This window comes from Salmo salar, chromosome 02, assembly GCF_965601325.2.
Source record: "Salmo salar chromosome 02, fSalSal1, whole genome shotgun sequence".
Taxonomy (NCBI): Eukaryota; Metazoa; Chordata; class Actinopteri; order Salmoniformes; family Salmonidae; genus Salmo; species Salmo salar.
Genome location: NC_138292.1, coordinates 25622731 through 25648868, shown reverse-complemented (window position 1 = coordinate 25648868; position 26138 = coordinate 25622731). Strand labels below are relative to the sequence as shown.

The following is a 26138-nucleotide window of genomic DNA, read 5'->3' as shown; positions in this document are numbered from 1 at the left end:
GCTTCGAAGTACGGTAATGGAATATTTAGACATTTTTTGTCACGAATTGCGCCATGCTCGTGACCCTTATTTACACTTCGGATAGTGTCTTGAACGCACAAAAAAAACGCCGCTATTTGGATATAACGATGGATTATTTTGGACCAAACCAACATTTGTTATTGAAGTAGAAGTCCTGGGAGTGCATTCTGACGAAGAACACCAAAGGTAATCAAACTTTTGTAATATTAAATCGGAGTTTGGTCAGGGCTAAACTTGGTGGGTGTCTAAATAGCTAGCCGTGATGGCTGGGCTATGTACTCAGAATATTGCAAAATGTGCTGTCACCGAAAAGCTATTTTAAAATCGGACATATCGAGTGCATAGAGGAGTTCTGTATCTATAATTCTTAAAATAATTGTTATGTTTTTTGTGAACGTTTATCGTGAGTAATTTAGTAAATTCACCGGATGTTTGCGGGGGGTATGCTAGTTCTGAACGTCACATGCTAATGTAAAAATCTGTTTTTTTATATAAATATGAACTTGATTGAACAAAACATGCATGCATTGTATAACATAATGTCCTAGGGTTGTCTTCTGATGAAGATCATCAAAGGTTAGTGCTGCATTTAGCTGTGGTTTTGTTTTTTGTGACATTATATGCTAGCTTGAAAAATGGGTGTCTGATTATTTCTGGCTTGGTACTCTGCTGACATAATCTAATGTTTTGCTTTCGCTGTAAAGCCTTTTTGAAATTGGACAGTGTGGTTAGATAAAGGAGAGTCTTGTCTTTAAAATGCTGTGAAATAGTCATATGTTTGAATGATAGGCGTGGCGCGTGACAGAGTCTGGAGACGTCGTGGATAACGTTATGCTGCCTGCAACATCCTCCAGCATGACCGGTTTGGCGGTGGGTCAGTCATGGTGTGGGGTGGCAATTCTTTGGGGGGCCGCACAGCCCTCCATGTGCTCGCCAGAGGTAGCCTGACTGCCATTATGTACCGAGATGAGATCCTCAGACCCCTTGTGAGACCATATACTGGTGCGGTTGGCCCTGGGTTCCTCCTAATGCAAGACAATGCTAGACCTCATGTGGCTGGAGTGTGTCAGCAGTTCCTGCAAAAGGAAGGCATTGATGTTATGGACTGGCCCACCAGTTCCCCAGACCTGATTCCAATTGAGCACATCTGGGACATCATGTCTCGCTCCATCCACCAACGCCACGTTGCACCACAGACTGTCCAGGAGACCATCCGCCACCTCATCAGGAGCATGCCCAGGCATTGTAGGGAGGTCATACAGGCACGTGGAGGCCACACACACTACTGAGCCTCATTTTGACTTGTTTTAAGGACATTACATCAAAGTTGGATCAGCCTGTAGTGTGGTTTTCCACTTTAATTTTGAGTGTGACTCCAAATCCAGACCTCCATGGGTTGATAAATTGGATTTCCATTGATTATTTTTGTGTGATTTTGTTGTCAGCACACAGTGCTCTTTCAACTATGTAAAGAAAAAAGTATTTAATAAGATTATTTATTTCATTCAGATCTAGGATGTGTTGTTTAAGTGTTCCCTTTATTTTTTTGAGTAGTATATTTTTAAACCTGCATATGTAGCTAAAAGATATCCAGGTTAGCAGGCAATATTAACCAGGTGAAATTGTGTCATTTTGCGTTCATTGCACGCAGTCAGGGTATATGCAACAGTTTGGGCCGCCTGGCTCGTTGCGAACTAATTTGCCAGAATTTTACGTAATTATGACATAACACTGAAGGTTGTGCAATGTAACAGGAATAACGTTTTGTTTTCGAGATGATAGTTTCCGGATTCGACCATATTAATTACCTAAGGCTCGTGTTATTATGTTATAATTAAGTCTATGATTTGATAGAGCAGTCTGACTGAGCGATGGTAGGCACCAGCAGGCTCGTAAGCGTTCATTCAAAATAGCACTTTCGTGCGTTTTGCCAGCAGCCCTTCGCAATGCATTGCGCTGTTTATGACTTCAAGCCTGTCAACTCCCAAGATTAGGCTGGTGTAACCGATATGAAATGGCTAGCTAGTTGGCCGGGTACGCGCTAATAGCGTTTCAAAACATCACTCGCTCTGATACTTGGAGTAGTTTTTTCCCTTCCTCTACATGGGTAACGCTGCTTCGAGGGTGGCTGTTGTCGATGTGTTCCTGGTTCGAGCCCAGGTAGGAGCGAGGAGAGGGACGGAAGCTATATTGCTACACTGGCAATACTAAAGTGCCTATAAGAACATCCAATAGTCAAAGGTATATGAAATACAAATCGTATAGAGAGAAATAGTCCTATAATAACTACAACCTAAAACATCTTACCTGGGAATATTGATGACTCATGTTAAAAGGAACCACCAGCTTTCATATGTTCATGTTCTGAGCAAGGAACTTATACGTTAGTTTTTTTACATGGCACATATTGCACTTTTACTTTCTTCTCCAACACTTTGTTTTTGCATTATTTAAACCAAATTGAACATGTTTCATTATTTATTTGAGGCTAAATTGATTTTATTGATGTATTATATTAAGTTTTTGTTTTAAGTTTATATTAAGCAGTTGCTAGGGACTCTTTTGGACGAAGCTAGCTAGCTAACGAAGAACAACAAAGAATATCTAGTTAAAAGAAGAAAAGAAAGAGAAAATCAGGACAGAAGAAAAAGGATATCAAAGTGAAACAGTTCTCTAAAGACACAGGAGACAATAATACAAGAAACAACACTTCTGTAGCTTGTCAACTATGTGTCTGTCTATCCCTGTTCTCTCCTCTCTGCACAGGCCATACAAACGCTTCACACCGCGTGGCCGTTGCCACTCTAACCTGGTGGTCCCAGCGCGCACGACCCACGTGGAGTTCCAGGTCTCCGGCAGCCTCTGGAACTGCCGGTCTGCAGCCAACAAGGCTGAGTTCATCTCAGCCTATGCTACCCTCCAGTCCCTAGACTTCCTGGCGCTGACGGAAACATGGATTACCACAGATAACACTGCTACTCCTACTGCTCTCTCTTCGTCTGCCCACGTGTTCTCGCATACCCCTAGAGCATCGAGCCAGCGGGGTGGTGGCACTGGAATCCTCATCTCTCCCAAGTGGACATTCTCGCTTTCTCCCCTGACCCATCTGTCTATCTCCTCATTTGAATTCCATGCTGTCACAGTTACCAGCCCTTTCAAGCTTAACATCCTTATCATTTATCGCCCTCCAGGTTCCCTTGGAGAGTTCATCAATGAGCTTGACGCCTTGATAAGTTCCTTTCCTGAGGATGGCTCACCTCTCACAGTTCTGGGTGACTTTAACCTCCCCACGTCTACCTTTGACTCATTTCTCTCTGCCTCCTTCTTTCCACTCCTCTCCTCTTTTGACCTCACCCTCTCACCTTCCCCCCCTACTCACAAGGCAGGCAATACGCTTGACCTCATCTTTACTAGATGCTGTTCTTCCACTAATCTCATTGCAACTCCCCTCCAAATCTCCGACCACTACCTTGTATCCTTTTCCCTCTTGCTCTCATCCAACACTTCTCACTCTGCCCCTACTCGGATGGTCTTGCGCCGTCCCAACCTTCGCTCTCTCTCTCCCGCTACTCTCTCCTCTTCCATCCTATCATCTCTTCCCTCTGCTCAAACCTTCTCCAACCTATCTCCTGATTCTGCCTCCTCAACCCTCCTCTCCTCCCTTTCTGCATCCTTTGATTTTCTCTGTCCCATATCCTCCAGGCCGGCTCGGTCCTCCCCTCCTGCTCCGTGGCTCGACGACTCACTACGAGCTCACAGAACAAGGCTCCGGGCAGCCGAGCGGAAATGGAGGAAAACTCGCCTCCCTGCGGACCTGGCATCCTTTCACTCACTCCTCTCTACATTCTCCTCTTCTGTCTCTGCTGCTAAAGCCACTTTCTACCACTATAAATTCCAAGCATCTGCCTCTAACCCTAGGAAGCTCTTTGCTACCTTCTCCTCCCTCCTGAATCCTCCTCCCCCTCCCCCCCCCCTCCTCCCTCTCTGCGGATGACTTCGTCAACCATTTTGAAAAGAAGGTTGACGATATCCGATCCTCGTTTGCTAAGTCAAACGACACCGCTGGTCCTGCTCACACTGCCCTACCCTGTGCTTTGACCTCTTTCTCCCCTCTCTCTCCAGATGAAATCTCGCGTCTTGTGACGGCCGGCCGCCCAACAACCTGCCCACTTGACCCTATCCCCTCCTCTCTTCTCCAGACCATTTCCGGAGACCTTCTCCCCTTCCTCACCTCGCTCATCAACTCATCCTTGACCGCTGGCTACGTCCCTTCCGTCTTCAAGAGAGCGAGAGTTGCACCCCTTCTGAAAAAACCTACACTCGATCCCTCCGATGTCAACAACTACAGACCAGTATCCCTTCTTTCTTTTCTCTCCAAAACTCTTGAACGTGCCGTCCTTGGCCAGCTCTCCTGCTATCTCTCTCAGAATGACCTTCTTGATCCTAATCAGTCAGGTTTCAAGACTGGGCATTCAACTGAGACTGCTCTTCTCTGTGTCACGGAGGCTCTCCGCACTGCTAAAGCTAACTCTCTCTCCTCTGCTCTCATCCTTCTAGACCTATCTGCTGCCTTTGATACTGTGAACCATCAGATCCTCCTCTCCACCCTCTCCGAGTTGGGCATCTCCGGCGCGGCCCACGCTTGGATTGCATCCTACCTGACAGGTCGCTCCTACCAGGTGGCGTGGCGAGAATCTGTCTCCGCACCATGCGCTCTCACCACTGGTGTCCCCCAGGGCTCTGTTCTAGGCCCTCTCCTATTCTCGCTATACACCAAGTCACTTGGCTCTGTCATATCCTCACATGGTCTCTCCTATCATTGCTATGCAGACGACACACAATTAATCTTCTCCTTTCCCCCTTCTGATAACCAGGCGGCGAATCGCATCTCTGCATGTCTGTCAGACATATCAGTGTGGATGACGGATCACCAGCTCAAGCTGAACCTCGGCAAGACGGAGCTGCTCTTCCTCCCGGGGAAGGACTGCCCCTTCCATGATCTCGCCATCACGGTTGACAACTCCCTTGTGTCCTCCTCCCAGAGTGCTAAGAACCTTGGCGTGATCCTGGACAACACCCTGTCGTTCTCCACTAACATCAAGGCGGTGACCCGATCCTGTAGGTTCATGCTCTACAACATTCGCAGAGTACGACCCTGCCTCACACAGGAAGCGGCGCAGGTCCTAATCCAGGCACTTGTCATCTCCCGTCTGGATTACTGCAACTCGCTGTTGGCTGGGCTCCCTGCCTGTGCCATTAAACCCCTACAACTCATCCAGAACGCCGCAGCCCGTCTGGTGTTCAACCTTCCCAAGTTCTCTCACGTCACCCCGCTCCTCCGCTCTCTCCACTGGCTTCCAGTTGAAGCTCGCATCCGCTACAAGACCATGGTGATTGCCTACGGAGCTGTGAAGGGAACGGCACCTCCATACCTTCAGGCTCTGATCAGGCCCTACACCCAAACAAGGGCACTGCGTTCATCCACCACTGGCCTGCTGGCCCCCCTACCTCTGAGGAAGCACAGTTCCCGCTCAGCCCAGTCAAAACTGTTCGCTGCTCTGGCACCCCAATGGTGGAACAAGCTCCCTCACGATGCCAGGACAGCGGAGTCAATCACCACCTTCCGGAGACACCTGAAACCCCACCTCTTTAAGGAATACCTAGGATAGGATAAAGTAATCCTTCTAACCCCCCCCCTTAAAAGATTTAGATGCACTATTGTAAAGTGGTTGTTCCACTGGATATCATAAGGTGAATGCACCATTTTGTAAGTCGCTCTGGATAAGAGCGTCTGCTAAATGACTTAAATGTAAATGTAAGTTAAAATAAGTGTTCATTCAGTATTGTTGTAATTGTCATTATTACAAATAAATAAATAAAAAACAAACCGGCCGATTAATTGGTATCGGTTTTTTTGGGGTCCTCCAATAATCGGTATCGGCGTCGAAAAATCATAATCGGTCGACCTCTACTGTGGACTTTTTCACGTGAATATTAGTCACCAAAAATGTGAATATAATGTGCCATGACTACAAGGTCCAATAGGAATTCAGGGACCTCAGTGAGGAATACTGTATACGGCCCAGGTGGCCTGTAAACAGTAGCTAAAAAAAGTCATTGAGTAGGCTGCGTAGATTTCATGACTAGATGCTCAAAAGACGAAAAAGTTTTGGGGTAAATTGAAATTTGTTATCATAAATGTTAGCAACACCTCCGTCTTTGCAGGATGCGCGGGGGATATGTTCACTAGTGTAACCAGGAGGTGAGGCCTCATTTAACACAGTAAATTCATCAGGCTTAAGCCATGTTTCAGTCAGGCCAATCACATCAAGATTATGATCAGTGATCAGTTCATTGACTATAACTGCCTTGGAAGTGAGGGATCTAACATTAAGTAGCCCTATTTTGAGATGTGAGGTATCACAATCTCTTTCAATAATGGCAGGAATGGAGGATGTGCTGCCATCCTGTTAGAAGGTAACAGATAATTTTATTACAATGGTTAAGATGGATTTTCATTGTGCTCCATGGTGTTATTTGCCCCCTAGTGGAGCTTTCTGGTACTTAGACTGTACGCAAACAGGAAGTAGAGAATTCGTTCTGCGCGCATAGAAGCCGCTAAAAACAACGCTACGGTGCAGGTCTTTCAGTGTAGCTATTTCTTGTCATGCTTCAGCCTCGGAAAATATTTGTTTGTAAGTTCGATTCAAGCATTTAGCTAGTGATGATAATCTTGTTATTGATAGAGTTGCTTACATATCAATGTTGGTTGGTTGTATTTACTCACACAAATTGCAATGCTTTTCATGTATGTCGTCAGCTGTATTACTTTGCTCGTGCGTCATGCAAACGAATTGTAAAACATACAATACTGAAGTTTTGTTACTGTTTCTAGTGTAATATGCTTTGTTATTCTACAGAGATGGTTGTACATTAGAGTAATGAAAGGAGTTAGCCAATTACCATATGAGTAACAATTAGCTACATGGTTTGGCGTCATGCCAGATTCATGGTAACCTCGGCACGTGTTTTGTATTTTCATGCAACTTCAACTTGAAATGTATAATGTACAGCTACAGTATGTCGATTTGAATTGAATACTAAAGGATATTATTTTCTGTATTTTGCAGTTTCACAACAAACGTTTTCAATATTCATTCAAGAAAAGTCACGCCTTGGGAGTTTTATTGAAGACTTAGTTGTTAGCTATCTGTCTAGTTTTGCATGGGAACGCAATTCAAGGGCAGAATAGAGGAGGTCTTTATTCCAGTGAGATTGCTAAGGCGAACACCGCCATGTTTAGTTTTGCCCAACCTAGGTCGAGGCACAGACACGGTCTCAATGGGGATAGCTGAGCTGACAACACTGACTGTGCTAGTGGCAGACTCCACTAAGCTGGCAGGCTGGCTATCTCATTGAGCTTGGGGAGTTAGAGCCCTGGTTCGTAGATAAGATGAGAGCACCGCTCCAGCTAGGATGGAGTCCGTCACTCCTCAACAGGCCAGGCTTGGTCCTGTTTGTGGGTGAGTCCCAGAAAGAGGGCCAATTATCTACAAATTCTATCTTTTGGGAGGGGCAGAAAACAGTTTTCAACCAGCAATTGAGTTGTGAGACTCTGCTGTAGAGCTCATCACTCCCCCTAACTGGGAGGGGGCCAGAGACAATTACTCGATGCCGACACATCTTACTAGCTGATTCAGCTGTTTCATCCTAACATCGTTGGTGCCGACGTGGATAACAATATCCCTATACTCTCTACACTCGCCAGTTTTCGCTTTATTCAGCACCATCTTCAGATTAGCCTTAACGTCGGTAGCACTGCCCCCTGGTAAACAGTGTATGATCGCTGGATGATTCGTGTTAAGTCTAATACTACGGGCAATGGAGTCGCCAATGACTAGGGTTTTCAATTTGTTAGAGCTAATGGTGGGAGGCTTCGGCGTCTCAGACTCCGTAACGGGAGGAGTAGAGACCAGAGAAGGCTCGGCCTCTGACTCCGACTCGCTGCTTAATGGGGAGAACCGGTTGAAAGTTTCTGTCGGCTGAATGAGTGACACCGGTTGATCATTCCTACAGCATTTCCCTCCAGAAGCCATGAGAAAGTTGTCCGGCTGCGGGGACTTATACTACTATCTGTACTTACTGGTGGTACAGACGCTATAAACGGTAATTCAAAGTAAAAACCATAAAGTTGTCAGGTAACAAAGTAAAGTTAGCAACAAAACGCACAGCAACACATAAACGAGTCTGCAAGTTGTGACCGGAGATGACGCAATGAGTGAAGCTTCCTCGGGTGTCCAAAAGATGGATACCTCGTGGGATCCTCATCACATTCAGGCCAAAGAGTTCAATCTTGGTTTCATCAGACCAGAGAATCTTGTTTTTCAAGGTCTGAGAGACCTTTAGGTGCCTTTTGGCAAACTAAACGGGCTGTCGTGTGCCTTTCACTGATGAGTGACATTCCACTGGCCACTATATCAGGAGGGCAATGCAAATAGTCCGGGTAACCATTTGATTAGCTGTTCAGGACTCTTATGGCTTGGGGTAGAAGCTGTTAAGAGGCCTTTTGGGCCTCGACGTGGCTCTCTGGTACCGCTTGCCGTGCGGTAGCATAGACAACAGTCTATAACTAGGGGGTCTGGAGTCTTTGACAATTTATAGGGCCTTCCTCTGACACTGTCTGGTATAGAGGTCCTGAATGGCAGGAAGCTTGGCCCCAGTGATGTACTGGGCCATACGGTGGAGGCCGAGCAGTTGCCATACCAGGCAGTGATGCAACCAGTCAGGATGCTCTCGATGGTGCAACTGTAGAACTTTGAGGATCTGAGGACCCATGCCTAATCTTTTCAGTCTCCTGGGGGGAGTAGGCTTTTATTGACTGTCTTGGTGTGTTTGGACCATGATAGTTTGTTGGTGATGTGGACACCAAGGAACTTGAAGCTGTCAACTTGCTCCACTACAGCCCCGTCAATGAGAATGGGGGCGTGCTCGGTCCTCCTTTTCCTGTCGTCCACAATCATCTCCTTTGTCTTGCTCATGTTGAGGGAGAGGTTGTTGTCCTGGCATCACACGACCAGGTCTCTGACCTCCCTATAGGCTGTCTCATTGTTGTCGGTGATCAGGCCACCACTGTTGTGTCATTGGCAAACTTAATGATGGTGTTGGAGTCATGCCTTGACATGCAGTCATGAGTGAACAGGGAGTACAGGAGGGGACTGGGCACGCACCCCTGAGGAGCACCTGTGTTGAGGATCAGCGTGGCTGATGTGTTGTTACCTACCCTTACCACCTGGGGTTGCAGAGGGAGGTGTTTCGTCCCATGGTCCTTAGCTTCGTGATGAGCTTTGAGGGCACTATGGTGTTGAATGCTGAGCTGTAGTCAATGAATAGCATTCTCACGAATGTGTTCCTCTTGTCCAGGTGGGAAAGGGCAGTGTGGAGTGCAATAGAGATTGCATCATCTGTGGATCTGTTGGGGTGGTATGCAAATTGGAGTGGGTCTAGGGTTTCTGGGATAATGGTGTTGATGTGAGCCATGACCAGCCTTTCAAAGCACTTCATGGCTACAGACGTGAGTGCTACGGGTCCTTTCTCATTTAGGCAAGTTACCTGAGTGTTCTTGGGTACAGGGACTATGGTGGTCTGCTTGAAACATGTTGGTATTACAGACTCGGACAGGGAGAGGTTGAAAATGTCAATGAAGACGCTTGCCAGTTGGTCAGCGAATGCTTTCAGTACACATCCTGGTGATCCGTCTGGCCCTGCGGCCTTGTGAATGTTGACCGTGTTTTAAAAGTCTTACTCACATTGGCTACGGAGAGCGTGATCACACAGTCGTCCGGAACAGCTGATGCTCTCATGCATGTTTCAGTGTTTACTCACCTCGAAGCGAGCATAAAGTAATTTAGCTTGTTTGGTAGGCTTGTGTCACTGTGTGCTTCCACTTGTAGTCTGTAATAGTTGGCAAGCCCTGCCACATCCAATGAGCGTCGGAACAGGTGTAGTACGTTTCAATCTTAGTCCCATATTTACGCTTTGCCTATTTGATGGTTCATCGAAGGGCATAGGGGGGATTTCTTATAAGTTTCCGGGTCAGTGTCCCGCTCCTTGAAAGCGGCAGCTCTACCCTTTACCTCAGTGTGGATGTTGCCTGTAATCCATGGCTTCTGGTTGGGTTATGTACGTACGGTCACTGTGGAGACGACATCATCGATGCACTTATTGGTGAAGCCAGTGACTGATGTGGTGTACTCAATGTCATCATAAGAATCCCGGAACATATTCCAGTCTGTGCTAGCAAAACAGTCCTGCTTCATCTGACCGCTTCTTTTATATTAACCACTGGTGCTTCCTGCTTTAGTTTTTGCTTGTAAGCAGGAATCGGGAGGATAAAATTATGACCAGATTTGCCAAATGGAGGGCGAGGGAGAGTTGTGTGTGTGGAGTAAAGGTGGTCTAGAGTTTATTTTCCCTCTGGTTGCACATTTAACATGCTGGGAGAAATGAGGTAGAACGGATTTGAGTTTTCCTGCATTAACCTGTTAGGGCTAGGGGGCAGTATTTGCACGGCCGGATAAAAAAAAACGTACCCGATTTTAATCTGGTTATTACTACTGCCCAGAAACTAGAATATGCATATAATTATTGGCTTTGGATAGAAAACACCCTAACGTTTCTAAAACTGTTTGAATGGTGTCTGTGAGTATAACAGAACTCATATGGCAGTCAAAACCCTGAGACAAATCCTGACAGGAAACTGAAATCTGATGTGTGGATATCACTTCAAACATTTGCCATTGAAACACAGTGGCTTGCGATTCATTTAGCACTTCCTAAAGCTTCCACTAGATGTCCCCAGTCTTTACAGCCTGCTACCATCAAAATTGACTGAAAGAGAGGATGTTTACCTTTGTCACAGGAAATGGGCCATTACCATTGTGACGTCGGCGCCCATGGGTACTCTCCCTTTTCGAAACATTTTGAAAGACAATGCAACCATCCCAATGGAATATTATTGAAGCCCTGGTTGAAAAAGCCCCTAAAGATTTATGTTATACAACGTTTGACATGTTTGAACGAACTTAAATATATATTTTTTTGCTCATTCCTGACGACAAGTCAGACGCACACGGTACATTTTCACTAGCCTTCGGAGCGCGCTAACGCTATTGGGACATAAATTATTAACTTTTTTGAACAAAACTACATTTGTTATGGACCTGGGATTCCTAGAAGTGCCTTCTGATAAAGATAATCAAAGGTAAGGGATTATTTACAATAGTATTTTTGATGGTTGATCGTTCCAAGATGGCTCAAAACATGTATAGCCTAGACTATTTTTCTGGGCATACCACGTCGTTTATTGCAAAGTGTGATTTTCCCAGTAAAGTTATTTTTAAATCTGGCAAAGAGATGGCATTCAAGACATGTTCATCTATAAGTCTTTGACTGACAATATTACATATTAACAATGTTTTCGAATAGTAATTTTGTAAATTGTAGCGCTAATAAACCGGAAGCATTTGAGGCAAAAGATTTTCTGAACGTCATGCTCCGATGTAAAATGCTGTTTTTATATATAAATATGAACTTTATCGAACAAAAAATGCATGTGTTGTGTAACATGATGTTCTAGGAGTGTCATCTGATGAAGGTTGTCAAAGGTTAGTGCTGCATTTAGCTGTGTTTTGGGTATTTGTGATGCATGCTAGTTGCTTTGAAAATGGCTGTGTGATTATTTCTGGCTGGGTACTCTGCAGACATAATCTAATGTTTTGCTTTTGCTGTAAAGCCTTTTTGAAATCGGACAACGTGGTTCGATTCAGGAGAGGTGTATCTATAAAACGGTGTAAAATAGTCATATGTTTGAGAAATTGAAGTTATAGCATTTATGAGGTTTTGCATTTAGCATGACGCGATTCCACTGGCTGTTGATTAGGGTGGGACGCAAGCGTCCCACTGGCCCAGAGAGGTTAAAGTCCCCGGCCACTAGGAGTTCCGCCTCTGGATGAGCGTTTTTCCTGTTTGCTTATGGCGGTATACTTGTCATTAAGTGCGGTCCTAGTCCCAGCATCGGTTTGTGGTGGTAAATAGACAGCTACGAAGAATATAGATGGAAAAACTCTCTTGGGAAATAGTGTGGTCTACAGCTTATCATTAGATACTCTACCTTAGGTGAGCAAAACCTTGAGACTTCCTTAGACTTCTTGCACCAGCTGTTGTTTACAAATCTACACAGACTGCCACCCCATGTCTTACCAGAGGCAGCTGTTCTATCCTGCCGAAAAAGCGTAAAACCCACCAGCTTTGTTATTCATGTCGTCGTTCAGCCACGTCTCCGTGAAAGTTTTTATCGTCCCGTTGGTAGGATATACGTGATTGTATTTCTTCTATTTTATTATCCAGTGATTGTACGTTGGCTAATAGGACTGGTGGTCAAGGCAGATTACCCAGTCGCCATCGGGTCCTTACAAGGCACCCCAACTACTTCCCCGATATCTCCGTCTCTTTCTCCTGCGAATGACAGGGATGAGGGCCTTGTCGGGTGTCTGAAGTAAATCCTTCGTGTCCAACTCGTTAAAGAAAAAAATCTTCTTACACTACGGGGTGAGTAATCGCTGTCCTGATATCTAGAAGCTCTTTTCGTTCATAAGAGACGGTAGCAGAAACATTATGTACAAAATAAGTTACAAATAATGTGAAAAAACACACAATAGTACAATTTGGTTAGGGGACCGTAAAACAGCAGCCACCAACTCCGGCGCCATTCTTAATTCTTCTCTTGGAGACCTTCAATGATACAATCCTGTCTCGGCGCTCTACGGACAATTCCTTGAACCTCATGGCTTGGTTTTTGCTCTGACATGCACTGTCAACTTTGGGACCTTTTATATAGACAGGTGTGTGCCTTTCCAAATCATGTCCAATCAATTGAATTTACCACCACAGGTGGTCTCCAATCAATTTGTAGAAACATCAAGGATATTCAATGAAAACAGGATGCACCTGAGCTCAATTTTGAGTCTCATAGCAAAGGGTCTGATTACTTATGTAAATAGGGTATTTCTGTTTATTTACAGTGGGGCAAAAAAGTATTTAGTCAGCCACCAATTGTGCAAGTTCTCCCACTTAAAAAGATGAGAGGCCTGTAATTTTCATCATAGGTACACTTCAACTATGACAGATAAAATGAGAAAAAAAATCCAGAAAATCACATTGTAGGATTTTTAATGAATTTATTTGCAAATTATGGTGGAAAATAAGTATTTGGTCAATAACAAAAGTTTATCTCAATACTTTGTTATATACCCTTTGTTGGCAATGACACAGGTCAAACGTTTTCTGTAAGTCTTCACAAAGTTTTCACACACTGTTGCTGGTATTTTGGCCCATCCCTCCATGCAGATCTCTAGAGCAGTGATGTTTTGGGGCTGTCGCTGGGCAACACGGACTTTCAACTCCCTCCAAAGATTTTCTATGGGGTTGAGATCTGGAGACTGGCTAGGCCACTCCAGGACCTTGACATGCTTCTTACGAAGCCACTCCTTCATTGCCCGGGCGGTGTGTTTGGGATCATTGTCATGCTGAAAGACCCAGCCACGTTTCATCTTCAATGCCCTTGCTGATGGAAGGAGGTTTTCACTCATGATACATGGCTCCATTCATTCTTTCCTTTACACGGATCAGTCGTCCTGGTCCCTTTGCAGAAAAACAGCCCCAAAGCATGATGTTTCCACCCCCATGCTTCACAGTAGGTATGGTGTTCTTTGGATGCAACTCAGCATTCTTTATCCTCCAAACATGACGAGTTGAGTTTTTACCAAAAAGTTCTATTTTGGTTTCATCTGACCATATGACATTCTCCCAATCCTCTTCTGGATCATCCAAATGCTCTCTAGCAAACTTCAGACGGGCCTGGACATGTACTGGCTTAAGCAGGGGGACATGTCTGGCACTGCAGGATTTGAGTCCCTGGCGGCGTAGTGTGTTACTGATGGTAGGCTTTGTTACTTTGGTCCCAGCTCTCTGCAGGTCATTCACTAGGTCCCCCGTGTGCTTCTGGGATTTTTGCTCACCGTTCTTGTGATAATTTTGACCCCACGGGGTAAGATCTTGCGTGGAGCCCCAGATCGAGGGAGATTATCAGTTGTCTTGTATGTCTTCCATTTCCTAATAATTGCTCCCACAGTTGATTTCTTCAAACCAAGCTGCTTACCTATTGCAGATTCAGTCTTCCCAGCCTGGTGCAGGTCTACAATTTTGTTTCTGGTGTCCTTTGACAGCTCTTTGGTCTTGGCCATAGTGGAGTTTGGAGTGTGACTGTTTGAGGTTGTGGACAGGTGTCTTTTATACTGATAACAAGTTCAAACAGGTGCCATTAATACAGGTAACGAATGGAGGACAGAGGAGCCTCTTAAAGAAGAAGTTACAGGTCTGTGAGAGCCAGAAATCTTGCTTGTTTGTAGGTGACCAAATACTTATTTTCCACCATAATTTGCAAATAAATTCATAAAAAATCCTACAATGTGATTTTCTTTTTTTTTTTTTCTTCTTTTTTTTCTCATTTTGTCTGTCATAGTTGACGTGTACCTATGATGAAAATTACAGGCCTCTCTCATCTTTTTAAGTGGGAGAACTTGCACAATTGGTGGCTGACTAAATACTTTTTTGCCCCACTGTATTTTTTATACATTTGCAAAATTGACTCAACCTGTTTTTGCTTTGTCATTATGGTGTATTGTGTGTAGATTTTACGGGGGGGAAATTATTTAATCAATTTTAGAATAAGGCTGTAACGTAACAAAATGTGGGAACGGGGAGGAGGTCTGAACACTTTCCGAATGCACTGTAGCTTTTGGGTTGTTTCTGGACATTGCCATCTTACTACTGCTCTTAGTCCTTACTAGAGGGATCTATCAGCTATGACGGTGTAGTCTTATACCTCTTTCTCTATCGTGCCAACCAAGACTGCGCTGCCTTAGATATTTTATTTTTACATTGTCCTTTCCAGCACAGTTCCAACAACTATGGTGGATGCATAATCGGGTAGGCAAAGTACAGCTTGGGTACAGGGCTCCACAAATTCTTCTAAATTGACTATCCTACCTCCACCAAGAAAAATGTCTGCAAATTGTGGGCAAATAAACATCAGGACAATCCTTTTGCAGCCACCACTTGTCCCACTATTCAAAGCAATGCCTGTACTGAGCAAGGGGAGTTTGAATTTGAAATCCTTTTGTATTTCGACTCATGAACCTCTGCAAGCTCTGTTCCAATGGCATTGGCCCATTCAGAAATGGTTAAATGTAGTGACGCACTGACTTGGTGTTATTTTCTATCAACATAAAAAATGTAGAAGATCAAATTTGATTACCTTTTTCTGTTTTATTTTCTAGCTTCATGGGTAAATGTACCCTTACCCACATCAACCTGGACCCCATGCACACATGCTAAAGCAGGTGGTGAGTATGTGGTCTAATTGTTTTGCATGCAGAGACAAACGTGACAAATGTAGCCTAACAAATGTAGACATTTGCCTTAATCTTGATATGGTGTACTCTCCTTGTACAGCTAACATTTGATCACCAATACCCACTTCTACCAAGGTATTTTAATGAACTGTATGTGGTATCATTGAATATTGGATACACTATCTGTCATTTATATTTATTATCTTTCAGGATTGGGTGTTGGAAAACAGTGGTCCCAGGTCCTCTGTGGAGGTTGAGCATGGCTCAAGGATTTAACACTTGTTTTCGTAACCTTCCGCCATTGTCGTCGGATTCAAGGACTTTGAATGTGCCTTCGGATTCTGAAGATAGTTTGGCGCACCACCTTGAAAGCCTCATTGAGCATAATGACCTTTCCAACACTGTGGTTTCGCCAGAGAACATTTCCTCGGACTTGAACATGAGTTCAAACTTTTTCTCAAATTCCAATACTAGTTCTGATTTTGTACAACAGAAATACTGTGATGACGTCGTTTGGCAAGATGAGGGTCAACCAGTACATCATGAAGGTCAGTTTAACCACACAAGCAACAGCTTCTTTACCCCAGCTAGAACAGCCAGTTCAAGTAATTGCCTCTCAACTTCAGGTGCAGACCTAAACCCCCATGATCTTAAACAAGAGTGTGACTTATTGAACCCTTCCATTCCGGAGGACTACTCAGATGTTAGTAGCTGCTCAGAGTCCGATGTTGATAGGACAGGGCCTTCTTGTGAAATGTTAAAACATGGTTCAAATGATACTCCACTAGTTGCAGATTACAAGAAGGAAAATGAATGTGCATGGAAGAGCCCAGAGACCAACACAGATTTCCCAGAAAGCATTTCTACTTCAGAGAGTGAGGTAGAAGAGGATCAAGATGAACCACCAGAGAAGGAAAAGGAGACATTCATGATGCGAGAGAATAAATACTCAGAGACTCTCTGGAGCACCAGAGAGTCTCTATCTGTTTCAGAGGACGAGGGAGAAAAGGATCATCTGGATGGAGAAGCACATGGGAAAGATGAGGAGACTTGCATGGAGCAAGATGGTCAACACACAGATTTTTCCTTGGGTGCCGAAGAAAGCCAGACTGCCTCAGTGAATGAGAGAAAAGAGGAACTGGATGATGAAGCACAGAATGCGGAAGAGGGATGCATGGAGGAAGAGGATCGGTACTCAAATGTCAGCAGCCTAGAGGGCCAAAATGAAGGAACCATTGTAAGAGAGAGATTTAACGTGAAAGAGGAGCATTCATTATCCCAAGGAACTATGGATTCGCAGGGTATCAATGCATCCAACGCTCAAGATTCTGCTAACAAGCTGAATGATAATACCTGTGCCTTTGAATATCAGGATTCAGTTAAGGATAATGACTCTTTAAAGGTTGCTGGTCAAGAAAATTGCAAAAGTTCCTCTGTCATTTGTGGATTAGGCCTAGGGAGTAGCAATCAAACGTTTGAGTCTTGTTTGGAATTCCCTGAAAATCAATCATTGAAAACTAGATTTCAGGAGATCGTTGGCAGTGGCGCTCAAAGTACAAACTCAACCTATGAAAGTGCGAGTGATTCCATTCGTGCAAGTGGAGGGAAAGAGGATCACAGTAGCTTTGATTTTTTGGAGCGTTGTTTAGGTCTGAACAACTTTGTAATTGAACAAAAGTCCTGTATTGAAAATGAGTGGCTAAGACCTATGGATGAGTCAAATGTATCGTCTTGTTTGGAAGAGGACCAGGCATCCCAACAGAACCTAATGCGCCATATCGAGCCACCAGACCTTGTGAGAGCTGGTCTTGAAAACACAAGAGAGACATTTCATAAAGTATTCACGGCAGATGATGAGCAAGAACCCCCAGTGCTAAGTGAATGCTACGGTGAACCATTGTCAAGAGAAGATTGTATGAGTGACACCGAGGGTAATCAGGAAAGGGGGGAGACCGGGTCTATTGATTCAACTGAGTTGAACCAGGAGGGAGGAGATTCAACTATTGATAATATTGAAGACGAGAGGGATTTTGAGGACCAAGCAGCTCAGTTGAAATCCTCACTGCATATGAGGAAAAGCATGCACCCTATTGTACTGCTCAGGAACTCCGAACTAAAAAATGACACAGATGGGGCTTATCAGTGTGCAGCGTGCCAACAGGCCACACAAAGTATAGACCATCTCATTGAGCACCACCATTGTAACCACTCTGAGAACAAATTCAATTTTTGTCAGATCTGTGGTACTTACTTGACATGTGATTCACTAGCCAGGAAACATCAGTGTGGTATTGTTGATGAAAATGCACAACTCTCTTCTAATATGAAACCCCAGAAGAGAAAATCAACCGGGCATGCTGTTTACAAATGTAGATGCTGCACACAGACATTTTACAGACTGTGTGATTACAACAAGCATGTGCAGAGCCACTCGGGTAGAACTGAACACACGTGTCATAGGTGTGGCACTAACTTTTCACAATGCCGTAGCCTGAACAGACATTTACGTGAAAGGACATGCCGGCGTCGAAGTTCACAAGTTCCTGTTAAACAGATTCAAACAACCCCACGTATCAGCATTTACAAAAAGGGAACTGTCCTCCCACCAGACAGCCCCTATGCCAATCTTCCAGATTGTTTTGTGAAGCTGGTGGACATTTGCAAGGAGCATGTTTGTCGTCTTTGTGGGAAAAGCTTTGCAAGCAGTGCAAAACTCTACAAGCACGGATACAATGTACACCATACAAAAACTAGGTCATATAACGTTCGGCCTAAGTGTCAGAACACATACAGGTCATATAAGTGTCAGAAATGCCTGATGACATTCAATTATTCAAGCAATTTTAGCAGGCACAAGAAAAGATGCAAAGGAGCTGAGACGAATGAGAAATTCAAGTGCCCTCTTTGCCCACGCGTTTTCAAATATTCCTACAACCGGTCCCGCCATTTGCGCGAGCAGTGCATTAAAGACTTTACACAGGGAAGCTCGGGGAAAGTTGAAATGAAATTTCGATGCCCCTTCTGCACCACCACCTTTAGTAATGCATCTAACCGACATAGACACATAAGACTGGTGTGCCTCAAGGAATATATACACAATGAGACTTCAAGGACCAAAGCTGAACGCCAGGAAAACATGGCCCAGAAAGAAACACAAAAGCCACCACTGAAAACGACACTGAATCAAAATGAGCCGGGTATCAAATGCAACTACTGTCCGGCCGTTTTTGCTCATTCTTCTGGAAAGTACAGACACATGAGGAAACATAAGTTGTTTGAAAACACTGGAAAAAAGATCAAGTTCAGGTATTCAAGCCTAGTTCCCATTTCTAACAACTCCAAGGCTAGTATTGAGGAGCCCAAAGATGGTCCACTCTCCAGTGAAGCCAGCAGCCAGCCCTTTTCCTGTCTCTTCTGTGGAAAATGGTTCAACACTTCATATTCCCTGAAGAAACACGTCTGTAGTATGCACATGGGTGACAAACCATATCGCTGCCTTGAATGTGGAAAACGTTTTGGGAAAGAAATCCATCTTGTCGCTCACAAAAAAGTGCACCAGCGAAGGATACAGTGTACTGTTTGCAAGAAGATACTTCCTACCATTGGGGACTTGATTCAACACAGGCAATCTCACATCAAAAAGGGCATGCTTCAGTGCCCAGACTGCCCATCGCAGTTCCAGTACCCAGTGTATCTTCTTCGACATATGGCATCACATCACAAACTTCAGCAAGAGCAGCCACTCAAAGAGAAAAAACAGAGGCACCCCTCAAAACTTGAGCCGATTGGGTCATTGCCACCACTCAAAGAGCAGGAAGAGGAAGAAAAGTTGGGGTGTCCCCTATGCCCAGAGGTCTTTCACAGTGGCACAGAACTGAGTAGTCACTGCCTAAACCATGTATCGGAGTCCTCTTCAAGTTGGTGTCCATTTTGTAAACGCCTCTTCTCTTCCCGCACATCTTTGGTACGCCATATACGCATTCATACAGGTGAGAAACCATTTTCTTGTCAGAGTTGTGGAGAACCTTTTCGTCGAAAAGAGTATCTCCAGTTGCACCAAGAAAAGTGTCCAGGTCCACAAAGCAAGCAAGAACTGCCCACTATTAAAGAAAGTGAAGATGTCTCATCAAAATCTTTGGTGACAAGAATAAGGAAAGTATACAAATGTTCATACTGTCCTCGGGAATTTGAAAAATTGCCCCGTTTATTACTGCACCACAATGGCCACATGCAAAATACAGTAGCCCCCTGTCCAAAATGTGGTAAATGTTACAGACAAAGGCGCAAGTTACATGAAAGACTTTGCAATGGCTCAAACATAAAATCTGTAGAGCCAGTGAGCACTGTCTGGCATCCTTGTAGGAATTGTGGGAGGAAGTTTTCAAGGGATTATAATCGAGATGTCCATGAGAGGATTTGCCACTCTGTAAAGCCCTTGCAAAAAAACACCAGCAATTCTGGCAACTCAAACATGCATCCTTGCAGGAATTGTGGAAAGTACTTTACAAGGAGTGATAATCGGAATTTCCATGAGAAGACTTGCAACTCTGCCAATCCCTTGCAAAAGAACACCATAGAGATTGGGACCAGTAGCAGGGACAAGTTGCAGCACAAATGCCCCCACTGTCCAAGCAAATTCAAGTACAGAAGTTTTCTCCTGAGACATATTGGGTCACACACTGGAGAAAGATCATATCCATGCATGCACTGTGGTCACAGCTATGGAATCCAGTCACGATGCTTACAGCATGAAGCTTTCTGTGATGGTGTTAATAGACAAAAGCCACCAAGCGCCAGCCTTGGTGAATATAAGTGCAATATCTGCACAAAAATCTTCATGAAATCCCGAAACTTAAGGCGGCACATCCTAACACACACAGAGGTCAAGCCATATCGCTGTAAGGCCTGTGACAGCTGTTTCTCCAGACATGATCATCTAAAACTGCACCAGAGTCGCTGCAAAGGGAAAAGACAACGTTTAGAGGTTCGCATTGCCAAAATTAGTCTTGCAGATGTTGGAATGGGCTGGCAAAATAACCTGAACATTACCAATTCAGGAAAGCAACAAGGGTTTGACTGCAGCATATGTTCAAAGAGCTTCCCCACTCACAGCATTATGGCCCGACATATTGCCATGTCACATGCTATAAGAACCGTCAGTTCATTTACTCATGAAAAATCGCTTAAGAGACATATAAACATCGGTGCATGTCAAAGAATTTATGCAAAAACAAAGCATTCAGAAAAGCTAAATGTTACAAGCCCACCATCAAGAGAGACAAACCGACTCCTACAGAGGCTCCAGCTGCAATATAAAGACAAACGCAAATTCAAATGTACTTTTTGCCCTCGCCTTTTCAAAAGTGGTGAGCAATTGAGGGTGCACACCCGCTTGCATACAGGGGAGAAACCTTTTGGATGTTCTAATTGTGGTGAGAGATTTATCCGTAGGGACTACCTGCAGCGCCATTTGAACAGGTGCAAAGGGGAACCTCTTGACAGAGTGCTTTGTGACAGATGTGGTGATGTATTTTCGCAAGACGAACTCGAGAACCATCAACTGACGTGTGTTGTCAAGTGTAAATCACCTGCCCGTAGTCGAACTGAGTCCACTGCTCGCAGTCCCCCAAAAGGGTTCTCCTGTGCTAATTGCAGTGCCCGCTTCTTGTTGTTCTCTCAGCTCCAGCAACACTTTCTCAATACGCATAGAGACACTCCAACAAATCAGGCTTCACCTCTACAGGAGCAGTTGTCTAGCATGGTGAACATAAAAGAGGAGCCTATGGATGAAGGATATGGTGACACTCGGCTGAATAGTGATAACAATCTCATGCTTGATCAAGACAGTGATCCAAATAATGATATGAACAAACCCATTAAGTGTCCACAGTGCAACATGAACTTTGGAAATAAGGGTGGATTTGCCAGACACATGCATACACATTTAGGACAATACCCATTCAACTGCAAGAAATGCAATAAAGGCTTTTGGAACAAAAACTTATTTCGGACACATGTAAGGAAATGTAGACTTGTAAAGGTCACGAAGGAAGAAGTTAACACTGACTCTGTAATTACTTCAGAGATGGATCCTACTCTTAAAGAGACTGTCCTAGTCTTCAACCAAGGTTCCAAAACAACAGGCACTGGGGTTTTGCAGACTAATTTCTCCTGCAAAGATGACTTGAAGGATTTAACACTACAGTATGCCTATGGAAATCAAGGCAAAGGAAGATCTTCCCATGATAGGAGAAATAGTGGTCAACAAGTCCCAGGCAACAAGTACCAGTGCTCAGAGTGTGATAGAAGTTTCACAGATGGGCTTCTGCTCATCAGCCATTTAGAGGACCATGGGCGCGATGAGCTAGAAAGAAAAAAGAAATTCTGCCAGCCTTGTGGTAAAACGTTTGCTAATCCTTCAGACCTAGCAAGGCATATGAGAGGCCACTGGAATGAGAAGACATTTTCTTGCCCACAATGTCCACAGACTTTTCCCTGCCCTTCTGACCTTGACATCCATAGAACTTGTCATGACTCAAATAGACCATTTGTCTGCAAAGAGTGTCAACAACGATTTTGGACCAGTCAATCTTTAGAAAACCATCAAAGCCAAGTTCATTCAAAAGAACTAATTCATACATGCCATGTCTGTAACAAGAACTATTCAATCAGAAGTTCACTTGTTAAACATATTAGGATGAAGCATCAAACCCAGAAGAACATGGATGTTGTTATCCACGTGAAGGAAAAGGAGACTGCAGTGCAAGAGGAATTTGACATGGAAGTTGATGTGGATGGAGGAAGTAATGCAAGTAATGATGAAGATGAAAATGATGCTAATGAGGACAATGACTCTGACTCTGCAGACTACTTCCCCTGCCATGTCTGTGGGAAAACGTTCACCACATCAGAAAGCCTTGAGGATCACCAACGCTGTCATCTCGGTGAAAAACCTCATGAGTGTGCAGAATGTGGCAAATGTTTTTTCCAAGCAGGGCAACTGCAACAGCACCTTCGGAGCCACAAGTCTGAGTATCAGTGTCAAATATGTGGCAGAGGCTTTGTCTCACTCTTTGCCTTACGCAAACACAAGCATACTCATGGAAAGAGCCGTCAACACCGTTGCTCCAAGTGCCCGCTCAGCTTCACAGGGCCCTCGCAGCTGGCAGAGCACATGGGCACCCACCGCGATGACAATTTCCCTTGTGATATATGTGATCGCACATTCTCCTGCAAGATGAGTCGGGCAGAGCACCGGAAAATCCACATTGAGACAGACGATGTTCCACCACTTTTACTTCCACCAGAGAAGACTGCATCCTCGTCTCCTACTGCCTCTTCCTCTACAATGAAGCACCTTCAATATCGTTGTGGGGTTTGCAATGAACGTTTCAAAGAACCAGAACAACTGTCTGAGCATGGGTGCATGGCTGCCAGAGAGCGACCTTATTCATGCCAAGAATGTAATAAGCATTTCTTGCATGCATCTCACTTAAACAAGCACGAGCTCAGTCACTACCAAATACCACAATCATGCGTGTATCAGTGCAATCAATGCCACATGAGTTTCAACTACCGTCACAATTTTGTCAGTCATTTAAATAAACATGGTGACGATGAGGCTGCAGCAGAAGCTCTGAAAGGAGGCTCAGTGACAAATGCTTGGGAAACTGTTTCAGAGAAGAGAACAATTTACAAATGCCCCATTTGCTCTCACAGGTTTGCTCATGCCATAGAATTGGCAAGTCACCTTTCAATACACTCTGAGAACACGTTTGCTTGCGGTGTTTGCAAGTTGACATTTCCCACCAAAAGCAAGCTTGCTGAACATGAGCGGAGCCATCTGACTGCTGCAACACATTACGAGTGCACGGAGTGTGGTCAGAGCTTCTTGGGCAGTGATTTCCCCCAGCACCACTGTGCACGTCGGCAACATGCTGTTACAGACCATGAACGCCCACATCTGTCTAATAGACAGTCAAGGGAGGAAGAGGTGGATGTTGGGGAGGACTTCTTTAATTGTACTGTCTGCTTAAAGCGATTCTCTTCTCACGATAGTCTCCAGCAGCATCTAAACAAAGAGCATCACAATGAACGGCCATTCAAGTGCCAGTCTTGTGGAAAGACCTTTGCTCTGAAGAGGTATCTCAGAGACCATGAGCGAAGACAACATAAGTTTGGCACTGAACGAGCCCACCCGACATACAAAGCCACGGACAGTGTAAGTCAGTACAAGTGCTCAGTTTGCCCCAAAACATTAACCTCGGCACACGACCTGTCATTGCATATGAAAGTGCACACCGAACAGGAATCTGGAGGAGACCACCGTTGTGACATGTGCTACAAATCATTCAGTCGACTGTCTCTTCTCAGGCAGCATCAAGAAAGTCATGTTGGACAAGTTGTATATGAATGCACAGAGTGTGACAAAGCATTTGCTTTCCCACATCTTCTAGAGGAACATCAAAAGACTCATGCTGCTGGACCATAAGTCTTTTTCCCACCCTCAAAATCCTCCCACTAACTAAATGTAAAAAGACAAGTTGGACAATGGACATAGAAAAGACCTCCTGCATCACTGATTGTGTTCAATTATCCAATGAACTCAGTAATGTCATAGAAATGTTTTTTATTTCTGGTGCTGTTTGCAGTCATCAAGCAATTTTGTGTTCACACTTCCATCTTAATCGTTTAAAGTTTTTGATTGGCTCACAAGATGTTTAACTGTGGTTTTTACCCCATGTCTTCTCAGAAATGTTTGGCCTACAACCTGGTTCGTGAAAAGGTTTATATTTACAGATTTCCTCCTATTTTAACATTTTATATCTGGTCAGAACTGCAGTTCATTGATACTATTACCTTTCCATAGAGCACTAATTTGTAATAGCCTCCATATTCAATTGTATATAGTTGTTTAAATGTCTTTATGTGCCCTGAATGCAATTACAAAAGTTTCAGTTCACGTTACACAAAGTGAAATGTAAGCTTTTGACCATGGAATAAATTCCTTACTCTGATCATGTGGAATGGGTTGTCACTGACAGTTTTAGGAATCCATATTGACCCGGTTGTTTTTTTCTTCTGCTGGCTAATCTATTACTCTGCCTAACCTTCTAAACATATTATCACTTAGACTTTAATAATGACGTGGGCTACTTTTAGCCATGTATGATCCATGTAGCCCTTCTAAACTTTCCAAATTCAAAACCACAGCATTGTGTATATTATGTAAATATGACATGATCGTAACCATTTAAGTATTTGACATGAAATTGACCATTGTTGTAAGCTATTAATTTTCCCTGTGTTCAGAAACATTCTATCATTCATTCAAATGCCTTAAATATGTGTTTTGGATGTACTAGTTCAAGGGCAACATTTAATGACATTTTTTTCCTTATTGGGTGTTACTTTTGTATGAAAGAGATTTCAATCAAAAGACATTAACAAACAAAATAAACCAGTCAACTGGTCATCTGTTGTATTCTTATTGATAACTTTATTTTAACTGAGTGTATGATTGTCTTTTTGATTATAAAGTAAGAAGATCTTGAAACTGTAGTTGTCACAAGCAAAGTAATTTTTGCTCATGCATTGGTTTTATATATACTTTTTTGTTGACTTAATTTGATTTTCCAAATTTGATAGTTGGCTTATGCTTTTACACTACATTCATATTTTGGACATTTGAACAGGTAAAATAAATTGTGCCATGCCCATGCTACATAAACTGAGTGTACAAAACACCTTCCTAATATTACGTTTGCCATCAGAACAGCCTCAATTTGTCAGGGCATGGACTACAAAGGTGTCAAGTGTTCCACAGTGATGCTGGCCAATGTCTATGCCAATGCTTCCCATAGTTGTCAAGTTGGCTGCATGTCCTTTTAGGAGGTGCACCATAGTTTTTTTTAACTAGGCAAGTCAGTTAAGAACATATTCTTATTTACAATGACGGGCTACCCCAGACAAATCCGTACGACGCTGGGCCAATTGTGCGCCGCCCAATGGGACTCCAAATCACAGCCAGATGTGATACAGCCTGGATTCAAACCAGGTACTATAGTGATGCCTCTTGCACTGACATGCAGTGCCTTAGACCGCTGCGCCACTCGGGAGCCAGAGTGATACACATGGGAAACTGTTGAGTGGAAAAACCCAGTAGAGTTGCAGTTCTTGACACACTCAAACCTACTGTATCCCGTTCAAAGGCACTTCAATATTTTCTTGCCCATTCACCCTCTGAATGGCACACATACACAATCCATGTCTTAATTGTCTCAGGGCTTAAAAGTCATTTAACCTGTCTCCTCTCTTTCATCTACACTGATTGGAAGTGTATTTAACAAGTGACCTCAATAAGGGATCATAGCTTTCACCTGGTCAGTCTCATAGAAAGAGCAGGTGTTCCTAATGTTTTCTACACTGTAGATTTTGTGTCCATCCATGTCTAATCAGTGATTGTGACAAAGGCTGTGTTTAACATATTCAAACAGTTAAAGGGGCAAACGGCAGTTGCTACATCCATTTTTGGACTTATAAATGAATGATAAAGTGCCTTCAAAAAGTATTCATACTCCTTGACTTATTCCACATTTTGCTGTTACAGCCTGAATTCAAAATTGATTACATTTATAAATTCTCACC

General features: G+C 43.9%; 1 protein-coding gene across 1 annotated transcript in view; it reads left to right on the top strand.

Annotated features, from left to right (window-relative positions):
• The window catches only part of LOC106595663 (uncharacterized), a 37807-nt gene extending 12843 nt beyond the window's left edge, over positions 1-24964 (top strand). The window contains exons 2-3 of the mRNA XM_045700811.2: positions 15417-15482; positions 15702-24964. Of these exons, the coding sequence (XP_045556767.2) occupies positions 15751-23982 (8232 nt within the window). The 5' untranslated portion in view covers positions 15417-15482; positions 15702-15750 and the 3' untranslated portion in view covers positions 23983-24964. The remainder of the gene's footprint in view (positions 1-15416; positions 15483-15701) is intronic.
• The last annotated feature ends 1174 nt before the right edge of the window (positions 24965-26138 follow it).